The sequence below is a fragment of the Chrysochloris asiatica genome, unplaced genomic scaffold, assembly GCF_000296735.1.
Source record: "Chrysochloris asiatica unplaced genomic scaffold, ChrAsi1.0 scaffold00087, whole genome shotgun sequence".
Lineage (NCBI taxonomy): Eukaryota > Metazoa > Chordata > Mammalia > Afrosoricida > Chrysochloridae > Chrysochloris > Chrysochloris asiatica.
The window spans coordinates 1,075,036-1,091,758 of record NW_006408605.1 but is presented as its reverse complement, the minus strand read 5'-3'; the positions used below and the strand labels follow the sequence as shown (position 1 = coordinate 1,091,758).

General features: G+C 54.3%; 1 protein-coding gene across 2 annotated transcripts; it reads left to right on the top strand.

Annotated features, from left to right (window-relative positions):
* Positions 1 to 9,068: 9,068 nt before the first annotated feature.
* PITX1 (paired-like homeodomain 1) lies at positions 9,069 to 15,277 on the top strand. Of its 2 annotated transcripts, XM_006866086.1 has the most exons (4): positions 9,069 to 9,133; positions 9,719 to 9,955; positions 12,202 to 12,434; positions 14,594 to 15,277. In XM_006866086.1, exons 2-4 carry the CDS (start codon positions 9,787 to 9,789, stop codon positions 15,134 to 15,136), a joined length of 945 nt encoding a protein of 314 aa, XP_006866148.1. In that variant the 5' UTR covers positions 9,069 to 9,133; positions 9,719 to 9,786; the 3' UTR covers positions 15,137 to 15,277. The 2 variants fall into 2 exon arrangements, with proteins under 2 accessions (XP_006866148.1, XP_006866147.1); XM_006866085.1 differs by lacking the exon at positions 9,069 to 9,133 and having other exon boundaries at positions 9,424 to 9,955.
* The last annotated feature ends 1,446 nt before the right edge of the window (positions 15,278 to 16,723 follow it).

The following is a 16,723-nucleotide window of genomic DNA, read 5'->3' as shown; positions in this document are numbered from 1 at the left end:
ATGTCTGCCACCTCCATTCAGCCCACGTGAGCTGGAGTCATCCATCTCAGTATCTCTATGATCACAGACACAAAGTGTGTGCTCTCTAAACTTTGTTAATCTAGGAGGGTCCCAGATCAGGGGGGTGGGGAGGGGGAGTACTTGAGATGCCCAAATAATTTCTCCTTTTGCCTTGGCTGCCAGGAAACTCAGAATGCACATAATCAATGTTCAAGTATCTTGCCTGGTCCTCTGTACTTTGAGATTTTCTAACTTCCTCTTTCTCAATGATACAAAAAGGAATCATCCAGAGTCTGGGACCATCCCTCAGTCAACAGACTCTGAGCTTCCCCTCAAACCTTCTGGGCACTCCCATCTCCACCCACTCCCATCCCACAGATGAGTGCCAGAACAATCTTGGTGGTTCAGACTCTCCCAACAGAAGCAATGCCTCCCCATCACATTAGGGTGGACTACCCACTCTGGTAGCGTAGTGGTTACGAATCCGGCTGCTAACTTCAAGATCGTCAGTTCAAAACTACCAGCCGTTCCGCAGGAGAAAGATGAGGCTTTCTGCTCCCATAAAGATTTGCCTCAGAAATCCTGTGCGGGGTTCACTATGAGTTGGAACCAACTCCACGGTACTTAATAACAACAACAACCCACTCCATCGGCAGTGTCCTGAGATCCTTCACTGGACTAGCCCCTTCCCTGCCACCATCCCAACACAGAGAGCTTGCTTAAAGGACCGCAGTCAAGATTCTTAGAGGGCCATGGGGGAGTATTCTTTATGATAGGTGGGGCTCCTCTAATCCTTCTAAGATGGATCCTGTGACCCTGGCCTGGCCAACCACAGTTTTAAACCACTTTTCCCCACAAAGTGATTGGTTCTGGAGTGAGCATGTGAGCTGTACCCGGCCAATCAGCATAATCAAGTCCCCTTGACCAACCTAGCAAGGGCCCTTCCCATGTGAGCAAGAGAAGCTCAGCCCTGCTCTCAAGAAGCTTATAACAGTGAAGGCAACAGGCTTTAACCAGTTTTAATTATCACGCAGATAATTACTGAAGTATTATTGCAATACAAGCCATGGAGAGAAAGGACACGCTCCCTATTTTTGCTGTATATTAAGACAAAAAACTACCAAACTCTAGCTGAAACCATTTGCCCATTATGTTATTCAGTGTGGGCCTACATGACAAATCCATCTTAAAGTTTCATACTATGGAGGAAAACGTCTGATTAGAGGAAGTATGACAATTTGGAAGAAGAGATAAAGCAAATGTGTCAACAAATCCTGCTGTGCTTTATTGTTTAAATACCAGAAAGCTTGAAGCTAAAATGATACTCAGTACAGGGACTTCGTTACTTCTGTTCCTGATGGATCCAGCCCCATCCTTCCAGTCTCTGATTTCCAATCCCCCTGACTTTCCGGTGGAAACATATGAGCTCCAAAATGTCAATGGAAAATCGTGAAGTGCTCTTTGGGGAAGAAGGGAAAATAAAATCATAAAAAGCCTACCCAGGCTTCCTAGTAGTTAATTGAGCAAGGAATGAGGAACAGATCTGTAAAATCAGACTCACAACCAATGTGACCATGCTGGGGAGACAAGGAAGCAATGAACAAGGGGACATGGCAGGTGTTACCTTTATTATTCAACTGCGGAAAATAATGTGAAGTCCCTCACCTGCCTCATCTCAGAGGCTCCTCAACTGCTCTATGAAGTCAGCACTCTTAGTCTCTACTTTGACAGACAGAAACATTCAAGCTAAGAGAAGTTATGTGACTTGCCCAACACCAAACAGCTAATTAAAAAAAGACAAGAGCCAAATAGATGCACAAGCGTCATAAAAGTTGTACGATATCCTAGCAGATACCGACCGCTCTGGTAGCTTAGTGGTTACAAATCGGGCTGCTAATTTCACGGTCAGCAGTTCGAAACTACCAGCTGTTCCGCGGGAGAAAGATGAGGCTTTCTGCTCCCGGAAAGATTTACAGCGTCGGAAACTCTGTACAGGGTTGCTATGAGTCAGCACTGACTCCACGGAACATAACTACAACAACAACCTAAGTGAAAGCCCCTCCCCTCCTCACCTCACCCGATCGCCGCCGCAGCCAGGTGCCTGTTTATCTGCCTTTACAGTAAGGGTCCTACGGATGCTTTTATGCCCAAAAATGTCCAGATTGGAGCAGCGGGGGTAAGACTGCCGGGGAAAAGGCCTGTGGGGCCTGACCTGACAACAAATCATTTCACACATGAAAACAGAGGAGAGGGGGTTAGAATCCCGGCAGGCAGAATTTGTCCAAGACACAAGACCGCGTTTCCGCCAGGTCGCCTCTAGTTCCAAGTCTGAAATCACTGGCGCCCAGGAGGCGTCTTTTAACCCTTATGACCCCTGTTCACTGATCCCCACAACCCCTGGAGAGGAGTTCCGGCTGTTGAGGGTCAAGAGGAGGCCGCAGAGTCCTGAACAGCTGGACAGGGTGCTAGGGCCGCCCTGCAGGGCCTGAGAGCTGCGGCCTCTAGGAGCTTGCGTCGAGCTGACTTCCGGCTTTGGGGGTTAGGGCGCGGGGTCCCGGCTCTGTGGGTTCCAGGGCGAGGTGGACCAGGGGACTCAGCGGGCGCCAGCGCGGGCGTCTGGGCCAAGGCCTCCCCAGCAGCAGCTGTCGGCGAAAACCAGGCAGGGAGGCGCCGCCGGTGATGGCACCTCATGCAACATTGATGCTGGCTGCCGCGCTGCCATCTCAGGGCACCTTATGCCGAAGCGCCACCCAAAGCCCCGTGGCTGTCGGCGGGCAGGCTCGTCCACTACTGTCCCGGAGTCTGGGTCTGAAAGAACTGTAAATAGCTGAACTCGTTGTCCCAGAACGAAGGCTCTGACTGAGCGCTTGGGGAAAGCCGGAACCGATTCTGCCATTCCGTCTCCCCACGAAGCGTCCTGTACGGGGTTATCTGGCCACTGGGCAACGCTGGAAAACTGGAGGCCCAAGGGCAGATGAGGAACAGATCCCCAGATCTCCCTCAGTCCTGCTCATCTCCAAATAGCCGCCCGCTAAGGACGTGCCTGCGGGACCACAGGGTAAAGGCCTCCCACGTGCGCGGGCCGGGAGCAGGGCGGCTGCTGCAGGACGTGCATAGAGAGATGGTCTAGGTGTCACAGAAGCGCCTGTCCTCGCGGGGTCGGCCTCCCCTTTGTTCCCCAACCCAGTCCCTAAAGTGGGAGAAGGGGCAATTCCCCAAACTGGGCAGTTCGGGCGTTTGCCTCACCCCAGCGTCCCACTACACAGAGAAACCCTGGGGTCTGTCCGCAAACAGCCTTGGCTGCCAAGATCTGCGCAGTTGACTCTCTTTGACAATTTGCAAGTCCGGCTACCTCCCGCCGACGAAGCAGAAAAAAAAAAACAAACGGTTGAATCTCACAACCCCCCAGCTTGACCGTCTCCTGGCAAGATCTTGGGAAACGTCGCTCAGACCCCAGCTAAACGGAAGCCGGCCCGGCCCCTCACATGCCAGGTGGGAAATTGAGCCCGGGGAGTGGAAGAGCGCTGGGCTAGGCTAGGACCCCAACAGCTTCGACCCCAAGCGGCTGGGGCCCCTCCCACATGCTCACAGTCCCTAACCAGCCTCCGGTCCCTGCGGAGAGCCATGGGACCCCAGATTGCGCCCAGAGAGGAGGCTAGGGCCCCTAGCCGGCGGGACTGTGCGTTGCCCCCTCCCCGCTGGCCCAGGCGAGCGCCTCGTTTCCCCTCCCCCTTCCCGCCTTCCCGGCTCGTGTCCCCGCCTTCCCCGCGGGCGACGGGCGGCGGCGGCGGCGGGAGGAGCGGGTCGGGCAGAGGCTGCGGCGATCTTGTGCGCTGGGATGTAGCGAACTAGCAGGGGCCGAAGCAGCGCGCAGAGTCGGAGACGGAATTGGATTCTGGGGCCCCCGCCGGAGACGAAACCTAAACCAGAGTTGGCGGGCGAGCCGGGAGTCGATCAGCCGCAAACGCAGCGCAGTGTAGGTGGGGTAAGAAACGTTGGGCTAGGGTTGCGGACTCTGCAATGAGGGGGCACTGGGAGGTGGGGGCCGAGACCCGCGCTGTTTGCTCCGGGTGCGTGTGGGAGCCAGCTGACATGCTGGAACACAGTGCAAAGCGCGGAAGGCCAGGCGCCTTCGAGGCAGAGCCAAGTTCGTTGGTTCCTGCACCATGCGCACCGTCACAACTGCCATCTCCGGGCGCTACCTCACCTTACTGGTGTGTCCGCCCTGCGCTTCGGTCCCGGGAACCCCAAGAAGGCAGCAACTTCGGGGGCGCGGGAGTGGGCCCTGGCCCTGCGAAGGACAGCCTGGACGCCCCGCGCCGCCCTTCGCGGTGGCGCGGGGCGCAAGGGGGTTCCCTGGGAGAAAAGCAGGCGAAAGGGCCTTCTGCCATTCCCCGCTGAGTCCTGGGATAGGGGCCCCAGCACCAACGGAAGCGCGGGTCCCACTCCAAGGCCCGGGACTTCGGCCGCATCTTCGCGTCAAGAGGGTAATTATCCTAAACGAAACTGCTTTGCATGTTCGTTCGTTCAAGCAGCGATACGGCAGAAAAGCATCAGACATCGATCCAAGCCCCGGCTCCCTTCGATCGCCAACCTCGACGTCCCACCGCCGCTCTAGGAGGCACCCCCAGCCCAGGGCGGCCTGGACGGCGCCCAAAATTGCTCTCTCCTATGAGTCGGGCCTCACCTTCCCCTAAAAGAAACTTCAAATGCTTTTTGCAAAGTCCAATAAAGACATTCCCACGGCTTCTCCCGGTTCTGGTTGTTGGCGGAGGTTTCCCGAGGACACGGCCGCTTCTCCAGAGCCGGGTCTCGGGATTCTGAAATTGAAGGATCACAAAGTTGGAGCCGATTCTACCCTAGCAAAGTAACGCCCGAATGGGGCAGGTTGCAAATATGGAAAGCCCAAATTGGTATCCTGGTTTCGAGATTTTCTGATTTAGGAATTCCCTGAATCTAAAAATGTTAAATTCACTTCTATGAAAATCTAAGGTTCTAGTATGCTGAATTCTCAGGAACCCAGTGGCGTCTGACATCCACTAGGACCTGAGCAAAGAAATCCCAGGTTAGTGTCCAACCTGAAGATGCATGTCTAGGGTAATGGCCAAGTCTAGGATAATGGCAAGGGATACAGACACCAGCGCAGCACAGGAGAGGGACTTGCTGTCCTCTTGTCATTCACCAAGCCTGTTTGTGGCTCCCCTTCTCCACCAAGGAAAGGAAAAGCGGTAGACAGGGAGCCTAAATTCTTTTTGGTAGAAGCTGTGTTTGTTGATCTAGGGGCCAGGCTCAGAATGCCCCTTTTCCAGAAAGACAACTGCAGGAAAGTGGAGGCTGTGGTGTAGTGGAAGCTGACCCTCTACTATCTAGTTGTATGGCCAGCCACTGCCAATTTCCTCACCCTTTATTTCCCCAGCTACTCTCAGGAACCAAATATTTTTTGCTGGGCTCAAGAGAGCAATGAGCCCTACCAGCCGCAGACTGAGCAGCCCACAGCACAGAGATCAGTTTCGCACTCCCATTAGCGTACTACTAGCAGCCTTCGGCAGAGTTCATCCCAGTTCTCCAAACCAGGACAGATGAGGAGTCCCAAATGACAGGAAGCCTCAAGCTGGGATCCTGGGAAGTCTAAAGGACCTAGTGAGATTGTTCCTTGTTGTTGTTGTTAAGTACCATGGAGTTGGTTCCGACTCATAGTGACCCTGCACAAGGTTTCCAAGGCTGCAAATCGTTACCGGAGCAGAATGCCTCATCTTTCTCCCGCAGAACAGCTGGTAGTTTCGAACTGCCAACCTTGAGATTAGCAGCCCAATTCCGTAACCACTACACTACTTGAGATTGTTCCTAGGCTCCCCTTAACACCCCCTCACCAGATAATTGCATGTGTTCTTTTATTGGGGAGGGGGTGGTAAGTCAGGCAGAAGGAGGTAGGTGGTCCTGACTACACTCCCAAAACTGGGTTTTCTAGTTTGAACTTCTCCACAGCCTAAGAGGCTTAATGCTGGAATGTCCCAGAGAGCCACGAATGGCCCTGGGGGCAGGCCGTGGCACATTCCTGCCCTTTTCCTAAAATCCCTTGATTAGGATTAGACCAGGTACCCCATAGATGAGTAGGATGCTCCCCACCACACCCACCCATGAAGGCTCTCCAACCACCCTTACCAAATTAAATGGCTGGGCCATTCTTGGATAAAGTCTGTTTTGAGTGAACCCCACCTCAGAAAGTGTCCCTGTGGCACTTTCAGTCCTCACAACAGCCCGGGCTCCTCTTTAACCCAGCCAGGACCTCAAGCCCCAGATTTCCTGAGTCACAGAATCATGGCTGACTCTGTGGCCTGAAACAGATGGTTCCAGCTCCAGAAAGCCCCTTCCACTCCTACTCTTATGCCCCATCCTTAAATGACCAGGCTACTGAAGCAGCAGATGGGGGTTGTTGTGTTCCATGTCCGACATGGAAACTGAGGCACAGTGCAGATGAAGCCATGTCGGGGAACACTGAACCTCTGCCCTCACTGCCTCCTGCCCTGTGTATGTGTTTGTGGATGACACACTTGTGAGTGCTGTGAGCCTGAGACAGCGGCCAGGAGAGAACAGAGACAGCATCAAATACCCAGGTCCCTTCTCCAGAGAACATGGATTCAGAGCACAGCCCCCTCTCTCCTCCATACCTGCATGATCTCCATGCTGCCCAGACCCAGCAGAACAAACTCCCGTGGGGGGTCCCTACTAGCTTCATCCTGTCACTGGGACTCAGGGCCCATGAGAACTCGGAAGGGTCTGAGGACCTTTCCATCTGCATAGCAGGCATCCAGATTTCTAAATAAAGGGGCTGTTGTGCCTCCCTGGAGCCCTGCCAGAGGCCTGAGCCCAGAGGAGCACACAGCAGGTGCTCAATAACTGCACTGAATGCATGAACAGTGAGGAACACAAGCCATGGATTGCTGAAGTCTCTTTATGCCCTAGCAAGGAAGGGAGCTTCAACTTCAGGCCCCTAGATGCCCATAAGCACACCATTCTATTCTGTGATGGATTGGCAGAGTGGCAGCATCAATAGGCTCAAGCATGACAACAATTGTGAGGTTGGCCCAGGACCTGGCAATATTTCGTTCTGTTGTACATAAGGTCGCTATAAGTTGGTACTGACTCGATGGCACCTAACAACAACAATCCAGAGGAGCGTTGTGCTCCCCACCTTGGTGGGCTTAGAACACACTTCCTACCCCTTACCAGCCAGCTTTTGTGCACCCTGAGACCCAGAGGCCTCGCTGTGTGTACACATACGTGCCGGGTGCAGTGGTTATATGTCAATATAGCACACCAGTGTGGGTATGCAGTTTGTACTAATGGATGCATGCTCACATATCCAGTCTGTACCCAAGACTTAGTACACTGTTGGGAGTAAGGCAGTTACATGGAAGGTGGTTTGTGAAAGGCTACTCTCTGACATGCTGCACCACCTAAATACCATTTGAAAGTGGTTGCAGGAGACTCGGCATTGTAGGATAAGCACTAGACTGCTAACTGTGAGGTCCAAAGTTCAAACCCACCAGCCAATCTTTAGAAATCCTATACAGGGTCGCTATGAGTCTGAACAGACTCAATGGCACTTAACAACAAGAACAACAAAGCAGGAGGCTTGGCCAAGAAATGTGGCAAGAGGTGGGGCTGAGGGCAAATGCAGGGCAATCATACTTCCCCCATGTTCCCCTCCCCCCATGACCAAGACTAATTTCCTCTGGGGATGAAGGGGGTCTCTGAATTTAAAGAAACGTCCCTTGGGGCAGAAAGGGCAAGCTATGCTGAGCCCCTCCAGTTGAAACTCAGGAAGCGTCCTCCTTCTGGCCTCAGCCTCAGACCCTGCCCCCTATAGTCAGAGGCACCCAGTGAGAATGGCCAGGCCCTGAGAACCAATGCTCTCTGCCCATGGCTCAGAGCTGTGAGTCTTGAGCTGAGGTTGAAGGAGTGAGATGTGGCCCACATCTGCTCTACAGTCCTCAATGATGAGTTCAGCCTTCTGATGGAGGGCAGGGTGAGGACTCAAAGGCAGTGCCTTCCAAGTGTCCAAAACACTGACAGCTTGTGTGGGCAGTCCCAAGCAGAAACCTCCTGGAAGAGATGACAATACACTGAGCTTGGTGAGGGTGCTGGGCATGGTCACTGTCCTTGTCCAGGGCTCTCTGTGTCTGACAGAGCTGGAAAGCAGGTGAGGAGCAAAGTGCAGGCAGGCAGCCTAGGGTCTGGCAGTGTCCTACAGCTCCAAGTTTTCTGTTTGCTCAAGATGCTGAGGTCTCAAGGCCAGTTAACAAATGTTCAGCAAATCCTTCTACAAACTTATGGACGCTGGAGGATTCCAGGAAGGGTCATTCTTGGGGGTGGGGAGAATAACATCACTGTTCCCAGTGAGGGTCCATGGGTGCTGCTTCTTAGCTCCCAGTATATGGGAGAGAAGCTTGAAGACTGAAGGCTCCTTGGGCTGCTGGGCTGGGGTTAGGAGACAGAAGTCGCCTGGCAGCCCAGAGAAGCCAAAGTTTGGGCCCCGCTGGCAAAACTGCCCTGCAGAGGGCAGAGACAGACCCTGTCCCTGCCAGGGCCTGTTCGATTTGGCTAAGCGGGGAAGGTACAAAGCAAGGGGATAGGCAGGCTCTGCAGAAGAGACGGTGAGACCTGTCGGAACTTTGGGGGTCTTTCACTGCACTCGCCAGCGGCTGGAGCCAACAGAAACGTTTCGTTTGATTGGAAACCGTCATTTCTATCCCAAGCCCGGAAAATTGACTGCAGTGCAGAGGGGGAGGCCTGAGAAGTAGCCTTCGGGGAGAGGGTCCAAGCTAATTAGGAGGCAGCATCCGGGGGCCTATTAGAGCACAGGCTGCTGTCACTCAGCCAGTCTCAGGTCCCGAGAGAAGAGGCCAGGGGAGGAGGGACCCGAAGTCCCCAGACAAGGACACCGTTGGGAGCTGCCGGAACGGGCCTCGGGCTCTGCCCCCGCCCTGGTGCTGGCTCGTAGGCGCCGGCTTGGTGAGATCCTCCTAGGCGCACATTCACTCATTCTGGGGCTGTTCTCGCTGGGGCTAGGGAATTCGAGGCAGCCAGACAGGAGCTGATTCTAAAAGAAACAAGTCGTTTGGGGACTGAAGTGGGCACCAGCCGCGCGGGACTTGCAGACCAGATGCGTTTCTTTTGTGCGGCCAAGGGAGAACTCGGTGTGTCACCGAGGAAGGAGGGAGAGGCGCGGCGAGGCCGCGGGGGGCGGGGAGGCGGCGGGAAGGTGGCTGCAGAGGGGGGAGGGCGAGAGTGAGGCAGGGAGGGAGGAAGGGCGGCAGCGAGGGCGCGGCGGCGCAGGCGGCTCGGTGCTGGATTCCGCCCGCGCTCGCTCGCTCTCTCCCTCCCCAGCCCCCTCCCACCAGGCCCACCCCACCCACCACCCCCGGCGCGGGGACTGCTGGAACCTGGCTGTGTGTGCTATCGCTTTAAGACAGAGTCGGCCGGCGCCGTCCGGAGCCTTAGAAACCGGCCCCGGATCGGGAGCCGGGGCCGGGCGGGCGGCTGAACTTGAGTGGCGGGAGCGCAGCGCAGAGCCGGGCGCCGGATCGCGAGAAACCGCCACCGCCGCCCGCCTGGCCCCGCAGTCCGGGCGGTCCATGGGGCGGGCGCGGCGTCGCCCCGGGCGCGGATAGCCCCGAGGGGCAGCCGCTTAGGCACTGCGCTTTTATCCTCGTAGGTCGCAGTCAGGGCGGCCGGGCGCGCCCAGTCCCGGCTCCTGGAGCGCCCGCCGTGGTCCCCGCCTTCATGGACGCCTTCAAGGGGGGCATGAGCCTGGACCGGCTGCCTGAGGGGCTCCGGCCACCGCCGCAGCCGCCTCATGACATAGGGCCCGCCTTCCACTTGGCCCGCGCCACCGACCCCCGCGAGCCGCTTGAGAACTCTGCCAGCGAGTCGTCCGACACGGAGCTGCCAGGTAAGAGGGGCTCCCCGCTCGGCGCGCCTGGAGCCTCCCGGGGCGCAGGACGCAGAGAGCCAGGAGCAGGGCCTGGAGCCCGCTCAGGACAGCTAGACTCTTTCCACCCAGTGAGCTTTCCTTTTCCGCGGTTCTCGATCTGATAGTGAACGCGGAAATTTACACAGACACAAACATGAAGGCACTTCCACGAGGTCCCCAGACGTCAGTAGACCGGCAGACGCAAAGACAGACAACCAGAGGGTCCGACTGACAGCCCCTCTTGATCAGGCGCAAGCAAAACGAAAAGAGTTGTGTTTGCGCAACTAGGTGCTGGAAGGCCGATCCGAGGGAGAGAGAAGTAGATCCAGATGGAAATGGGGGTAGCAGGCAAGGGAAAGTGCCTAAACAGACGCAGAGGGGCAGACACCCAGACCGGGTGACAGTCTAATAAAGCGAAATCGAAAAGGAGCAGGGTGAGAACAAGTCAGAAAGCCAAAAGTGGGGGAGAAAAGAGGTCAAGTAAAGCAAGACACAGAGAGGATAGCGCTGGTGAGCGGGACATGGAACAAGACCCGGCTCCCGACAGGGCCAGTCCAAACTCTGATAGTTACTGGTTCCTCGTGTGCCGTCGAGCCCGAAGCCGCCAGGCCACTCAGCCACGGTTCCAATGCAACTCGGCTTGTGTCCCTCGGCGCTGTCTTTTTTTCCAAGCACAAACTTTTTCTCCGCCGTGAGCAGGCCTGGCCGGTGGGCAACGCAGGCCAAGTGGAAGACGGCTAGTAGTCCTGGACATTTCCTGGCCGCCTGGGTTCCTGCACTCGCGATCCTAACTCGAAGTTGTGTCCCAGCTCCGAGTTCCCCGAGGCCGGCCATGGGCGCCTTTTCCTGCGTTCATTTCTTAATCCACCGCTGAGTGTTTCTCTTCGCGTTTTTAATCTCTTATTTATTTCTGTTTTGCATTCTTAAGTGCCTTTTTCTGAAGGGTTTTGTTTGCTTTATTTAAAAAGTCAACGCTGCACTCTGCTTTTGTTTTCAAAAGTTTTTAAAGCGTGGTCTTTGATTGGTTTTTATTTTTTAAAAAACAGCGATATATAGATTGATTTTTTTAACTAAACTGATAATAAACAATTTACTGTATTTTTCGAATTAGCAGAAATTAACATACTTGGCATATTTTTCTGGAATTTAAAATATTTATATGCAACAGTATTCTTAGAAGATTTTTTTAAGTCGATCCAAAATGGCGTGTTTCTTTGAGATTGTCACAAAATCCGTTTAAGGTGGTATAATTTTGAAGATTTAAATTATGTAATTATAATGTATTTCCCTGTAATTTAAATGTTATTTTTACCTGGGCTTTTGTTATTGGGAAGTGGTTTGAAATCAATCTGCAATGATACATTGATTGTTTTAATCTCAGAGAAATACATACGGATGTCTGCCTAGACTTCATACACACACAGTACTGTATTTAGTTAGGTATCCACATACAGGTTCCTGGCTTCTTATTTAGCATTTGTGCTGTGTTCCTACCTGACTATTTTTGAGCACTTGGGACCCATTCTGTATCTTAAAGCATAGAGCTGTGAGCTTTTCTGGGTTTCTGTGTGTTGCTTTTAAATTCTTTTTCATGTTTCAGTGTTTCTCTGACTGCATGTGGTTGTATGTAGTTTCAGAGAGAGAGTAAGAGAGGTAGTGTGGGCCACTGCAAATTTAACAGGGTCTCCTAGACTGTTAAAGGTTTTCTGGGCCATGAAACTAGAGGGCTAGAGCAAAGGCCCAGTGAGAATCGGCTGTGTTCTGGCCTAACAGAGAAGCCTCCCACAAACTCTGGGGAGAAAAAAAGTGGAGACTGCAGGCCACAGCCTAGTTCTTGCCTCACTGACCCGGCTGGCTTTAGGAGAGAAAGATATAAACCTGCCTAGATTCTAGTTCAGAAATCTAGAGACCCTACAGATTTAGAGGGGCGCAAGCCTGCAAAAAAAAAAAAAAAAAAAACGCACATCTACCAGTGACAGCACAGCTTGGGGCAGGACTTTGGGGACAGGTCCTCCCCAGCTGAACCCTCTTCAACTCCTGAACTCTTCTCCCCCGAATGCCAGATAAGAGGTTCCTGCTGAGAATCAAGCAGTAAGGGTAGGCTCTTTTCCACTGGGATAATTCCAGGGCTCCTGACAGGAGGGAGGGCCACCAACACTAGTGGGTGTTTCGGTGGAACCGGGACAGACCGGTAACAGGCACCCTCCCTGTCCTGCCTGCCACAGAGAAGGAACGCAGTGGAGAACCAAAAGGGCCAGAGGACAGCGGAGCAGGCGGTACAGGTTGCGGTAGCGTGGAAGACCCTGCTAAGAAGAAGAAACAGCGGCGGCAGCGAACACACTTCACAAGCCAGCAATTGCAAGAGCTGGAGGCGACCTTCCAGAGGAACCGCTACCCGGATATGAGCATGCGGGAGGAGATCGCTGTGTGGACCAACCTCACTGAACCTCGAGTGAGGGTGAGCCCAGGGTGTGAACCTAAGGGGACCCAATCACTTAGGGGGCTGCAGGTGCCTTTGCCACAACTTTCAAAAGCTTATACCGGTACTCAGATTTTCACCCTCAAACTCACCGTTCAGCCCTTTCCTTCTATGTTAGGAGACCCTGCTTTAGCTTCTGGGCCATTCAGTGGCTGCTAAGACCCTTCAATTGCTAGTGCCCTCACCCCTCTGCTGGCCAGCAACAGACCACACTCTTTTGACCTTCATCCTAACTGACCCTTGGCTCTGCCAAAACCTCAACGCAAAGATCTGTGGCCTCAGGCGGCTCTCCCATGCCGTGTAGGGCCCAGAACCCACTTGGATGGATGTTACCCAGACACCCTAAACCAGAGCCTCTATACCCCATCTCTGGGGACCTCAAGGGCATCTTCCCTCCCCTCTCCACACACCCCCAGCCCCAAAGAGAAAGCTATGTCCTTCTTGGCCATATCTAAGATATCTAAAGGGTACATGGGGGTGAGGAGGGAGGGGTCTCAGATTCTGAGGCAGTGACCCCATCCTACACCCAATCTTTCCAAAACCTCAGGATATTTCACATCTGCCATTCATCGGGTAAGGTGGGCCCTTTCCCTTCCGTCCTATCCTATACGACTTGAGTCAGGTAAGATAATGGCTGTTCTGTTGTGGTGGCCTTAGATCCGAGTCACTTTTCAGATGTAAGGACTCAGACCCAAGACCAGATTGCACCCGTCCGCCCTTCCTCACACTTTAGTTCCAGTAAAAGAAAAGCTTTCCTGCCAGGGCAGTAAGAGAATCATTTCTTCCTTGGGTGTGCAAATATTTAATCCGATATTGGGAGCACTTTCCCAGTCATACCAAAGTCCCACCTGGTCAGCAGACTCCAGGTATAACCCCAGCCCTCACCCCGCCTCAGCCTGGTTGGCTAGGCAGGTGGGACATGGGGTGAGGACAGCAATCACGAATCCTAAACTCACTAATCTTGCCCTAGTCTGTGGTGAAAGGGGTGGGGTGGGAGTGGAATCAAACAGTGTAGGTACTGGGGCCAAAGGAAACTGAGGTGCTAGGGGTCTCGCAATCCAGCTAGGGAAGTACAGCCCAGGGCTGGAGGAGGAGGTACACAGAGGGCATTTGTTGGAAGGCTAGGTGAGAACTGGTGAGGACAGTTGGGAATGATGAGGCTCTAAGCCAATTTTGTGAGAGAAAATGGAGGCGGAGATGCCAGTGAAACTAGCAAGGAGCTATAGTAGCGTAGAGGCGGGCTGCTAATCTCACGGTCAGATGTTCGACACTACCAGCGGTTCCGCGGGAGAAAGATGAGGCTTTCTGTTCCCGTAAAGAGTAACAACCTCGGAAAACCCTATACAGGGTCACTACGAGTCGGACCGACTCGAGGCACATAACCACGACCATCACAGTAAGAAGTGAAAGGAAATTAAATCTTTGTAGAAAATCATATTTGGCATACATCTAAGTGGCAGAAATGAAATATTTGAGAAGTAAAAGAATCAAAGTTTGGAGGTAAGAGCTATTTAAGAGATTCAGATGTTTTGGAAAGTAAAAGTACGAAATATTTAGGAAAAACAATAAGAATCGAAAATTGGAGATAAAAAAAAAAAAGAAAACGGACTATTTGAGAGAGAAAAAAGGAGGTTCCAATAGTAAGTTGGCCGGAGTGAAAAACGTTGTGGAGGCAGAAATGGAAATGTGAAATTGCCAATAAAGATAAAAACAAATGGCTGGAGGAGTAAAAAAGTGGACTGAAAAAGGATCGTATGTTTAAGGGAAAACAAACACCTTTTGTATTTGAGGGAGGGGAAAGGGGCAGAATATTTAGGATCTAGAGACCCGTTTGCGAGATGGACTGCTTGGGAGACGGAAAAAGAAAACGAATATTTGCTAAAACATAAAAGGATCCCTGTTAGGAGAAGAAAACGACTTTAATTTGGGAACTAGGCTAGAGATCTGAAAAAGGACAAAACGAAAATGTCTGACAGGAAAGGAATCATTATGGAGAGAAGTCAGGGCGGAAATATCGGTCGAAGAAAAGAATATTGGGAGAGAAGGAAGCGGGCGGAGGGCTCCGGGTGGCGGGAGGTGGGTGGGGGTCGCCTTCCCGCGCTCGGCAACGCTGACCCTTCTCCCGCCCCCTCCCCCAGGTCTGGTTCAAGAACCGGCGAGCCAAGTGGCGGAAGCGCGAGCGCAACCAGCAGCTGGACCTGTGCAAGGGCGGCTACGTGCCGCAGTTCAGCGGCTTGGTGCAGCCTTACGAGGACGTGTACGCCGCCGGCTACTCCTACAACAACTGGGCCGCCAAAAGCTTAGCGCCCGCGCCGCTCTCCACCAAGAGCTTCACCTTCTTCAACTCCATGAGCCCGCTGTCGTCGCAGTCCATGTTTTCGGCACCCAGCTCCATCTCCTCCATGACCATGCCGTCGAGCATGGGTCCGGGCGCTGTGCCCGGCATGCCCAACTCGAGCCTCAACAACATCAACAACCTCACAGGCTCCTCACTAAACTCGGCCATGTCGCCGGGCGCCTGCCCGTACGGCACCCCAGCCTCGCCCTACAGCGTCTACCGGGACACGTGCAACTCGAGCCTAGCCAGCCTGCGGCTCAAGTCCAAGCAGCACTCGTCGTTCGGCTATGGCGGCCTGCAAGGCCCGGCCTCGGGCCTCAACGCATGCCAGTACAACAGCTGACCGCCCCGCGCGGCCTTGCGGGCCCGGGCAGGGGCGGGCGCGGAGGACACTCGCCGCGCCACTCACCGCGCGCCTGCGCAGCCCTCTCCTCCCCAACTCCCCAGCCTCCCGGTTGGTTTTGTTTGCTTTTCCGGACCCCACAGCCCTTCCCCGCTTCCCCCACTCCACCCCCCAAAAAAAAGACACGGGAGAAAATGCCGCGAAAAAAAACGGATGAGTTGCAATTTCCCTCGGGATGGCGCGGATGTTGTGTTAGCTCCCACGGGCCAGGGCGGGCTGCTCGGCTGCGGAGACGCGGCGCGGGAGACGGCCGCAAGGACATCTTGGTAGCCCGCGTTTCTGCCGCGCCGGACCTGGACTGAGTGCCACCGGTCCTGTCGGCCGCGCCTGTGAACTGATTGCGCGGAGGCCGGCGGGCCTCGGGTCTGTGTACCTCCCCAGACGGGCCCTCTCCGAGCCAGGCCAGACCGGGCTCACCTTAGCTCGATTCCGATCTGAGTTGGAGTGAGCGTTGGGCCCGGGATCGCGGTGCCAACCCGGTGTCCTGGGACAAGCCGATTTTAAGGCCACGGAGCTGCGACTGGCGGTGCTGATGTGACGCGAGATAAGGTGGGAGTTCGTCTTAGGGCATCCCAGGTCCCAAGCCTAGCCGAGACCCTTTGCTCCGTTCCAGGGCTAGAAGGTTGTCCCCGTCCCGGCGAACAGCCTCCTCCACCTCGACCGTCATGCAAGAGTCAAGCCGGACGAGCGCGGGGCGCGCTGAGGCTCCCGCTCCGCGCCCACTTTGCACACCCGCTCTCCGGCCGGTGCCCCTGTTTACAGCGTCCCTGTGTATGTCGGACTGACTGTATAGAATTATAAATCTGTCTATATCGACTTGTCCATGTACGTCTATTAAAACCATAGTCCGAGCGTGCTGACCACTGCTGAGCGCTGACTATTTCATTCTGCCAAGAAGGGAGGTGGGTAGGAAGGGGACTATGCCGCCCTAGGCTCCGAAAGTTGGGGGACAAACCAGACAGCCTCTCGTCGGGGGCCCCAATTCCCCTCCAGTTTTCCACCACCATTCCCGACCTGTTTATTCCGGCCAGGCATCCCTGAGCTCCCTCTCCGCGCCTGCCGGGTGCGCTGCGCACAGAACCCACCTAACCAAAACTCTCCCGACCCTCCCGGCTGGACTCTGCAAGTCTCTTCCCAATCGGTCTGCAACGACCAGCGAGGTCTCAAAGCACTATGGGAGTCGGGGCTACTGAGAGAGCCTTTTTGGGTCTAGGGTTGCCTTTTCTCCTGTGAGCCACGTCCTAGCTGTTCAGGTAGACTGAGGAGGCTGGAGTCGCCAGCGACTCCCACCACCTATACCGCCTCCAGATTCCACTCAGGGGCTTGCGACTGGCTGGAGAAAGTGTCTCTAGCACAAGACTTACTTCCCTTCCATCCCAATTTATCGGAGTCTGCCGACAACCTCCACCTTCCTTCAGCTTTTGGAAACTACTGAACAAGGCCAACCAGTAAACTGCCTGTAAAATTCTGCTTTTCTTAAGTAAGTCGCTTCTAATGGCAAAAACAAAATGTTTGCAGATGCAGCGG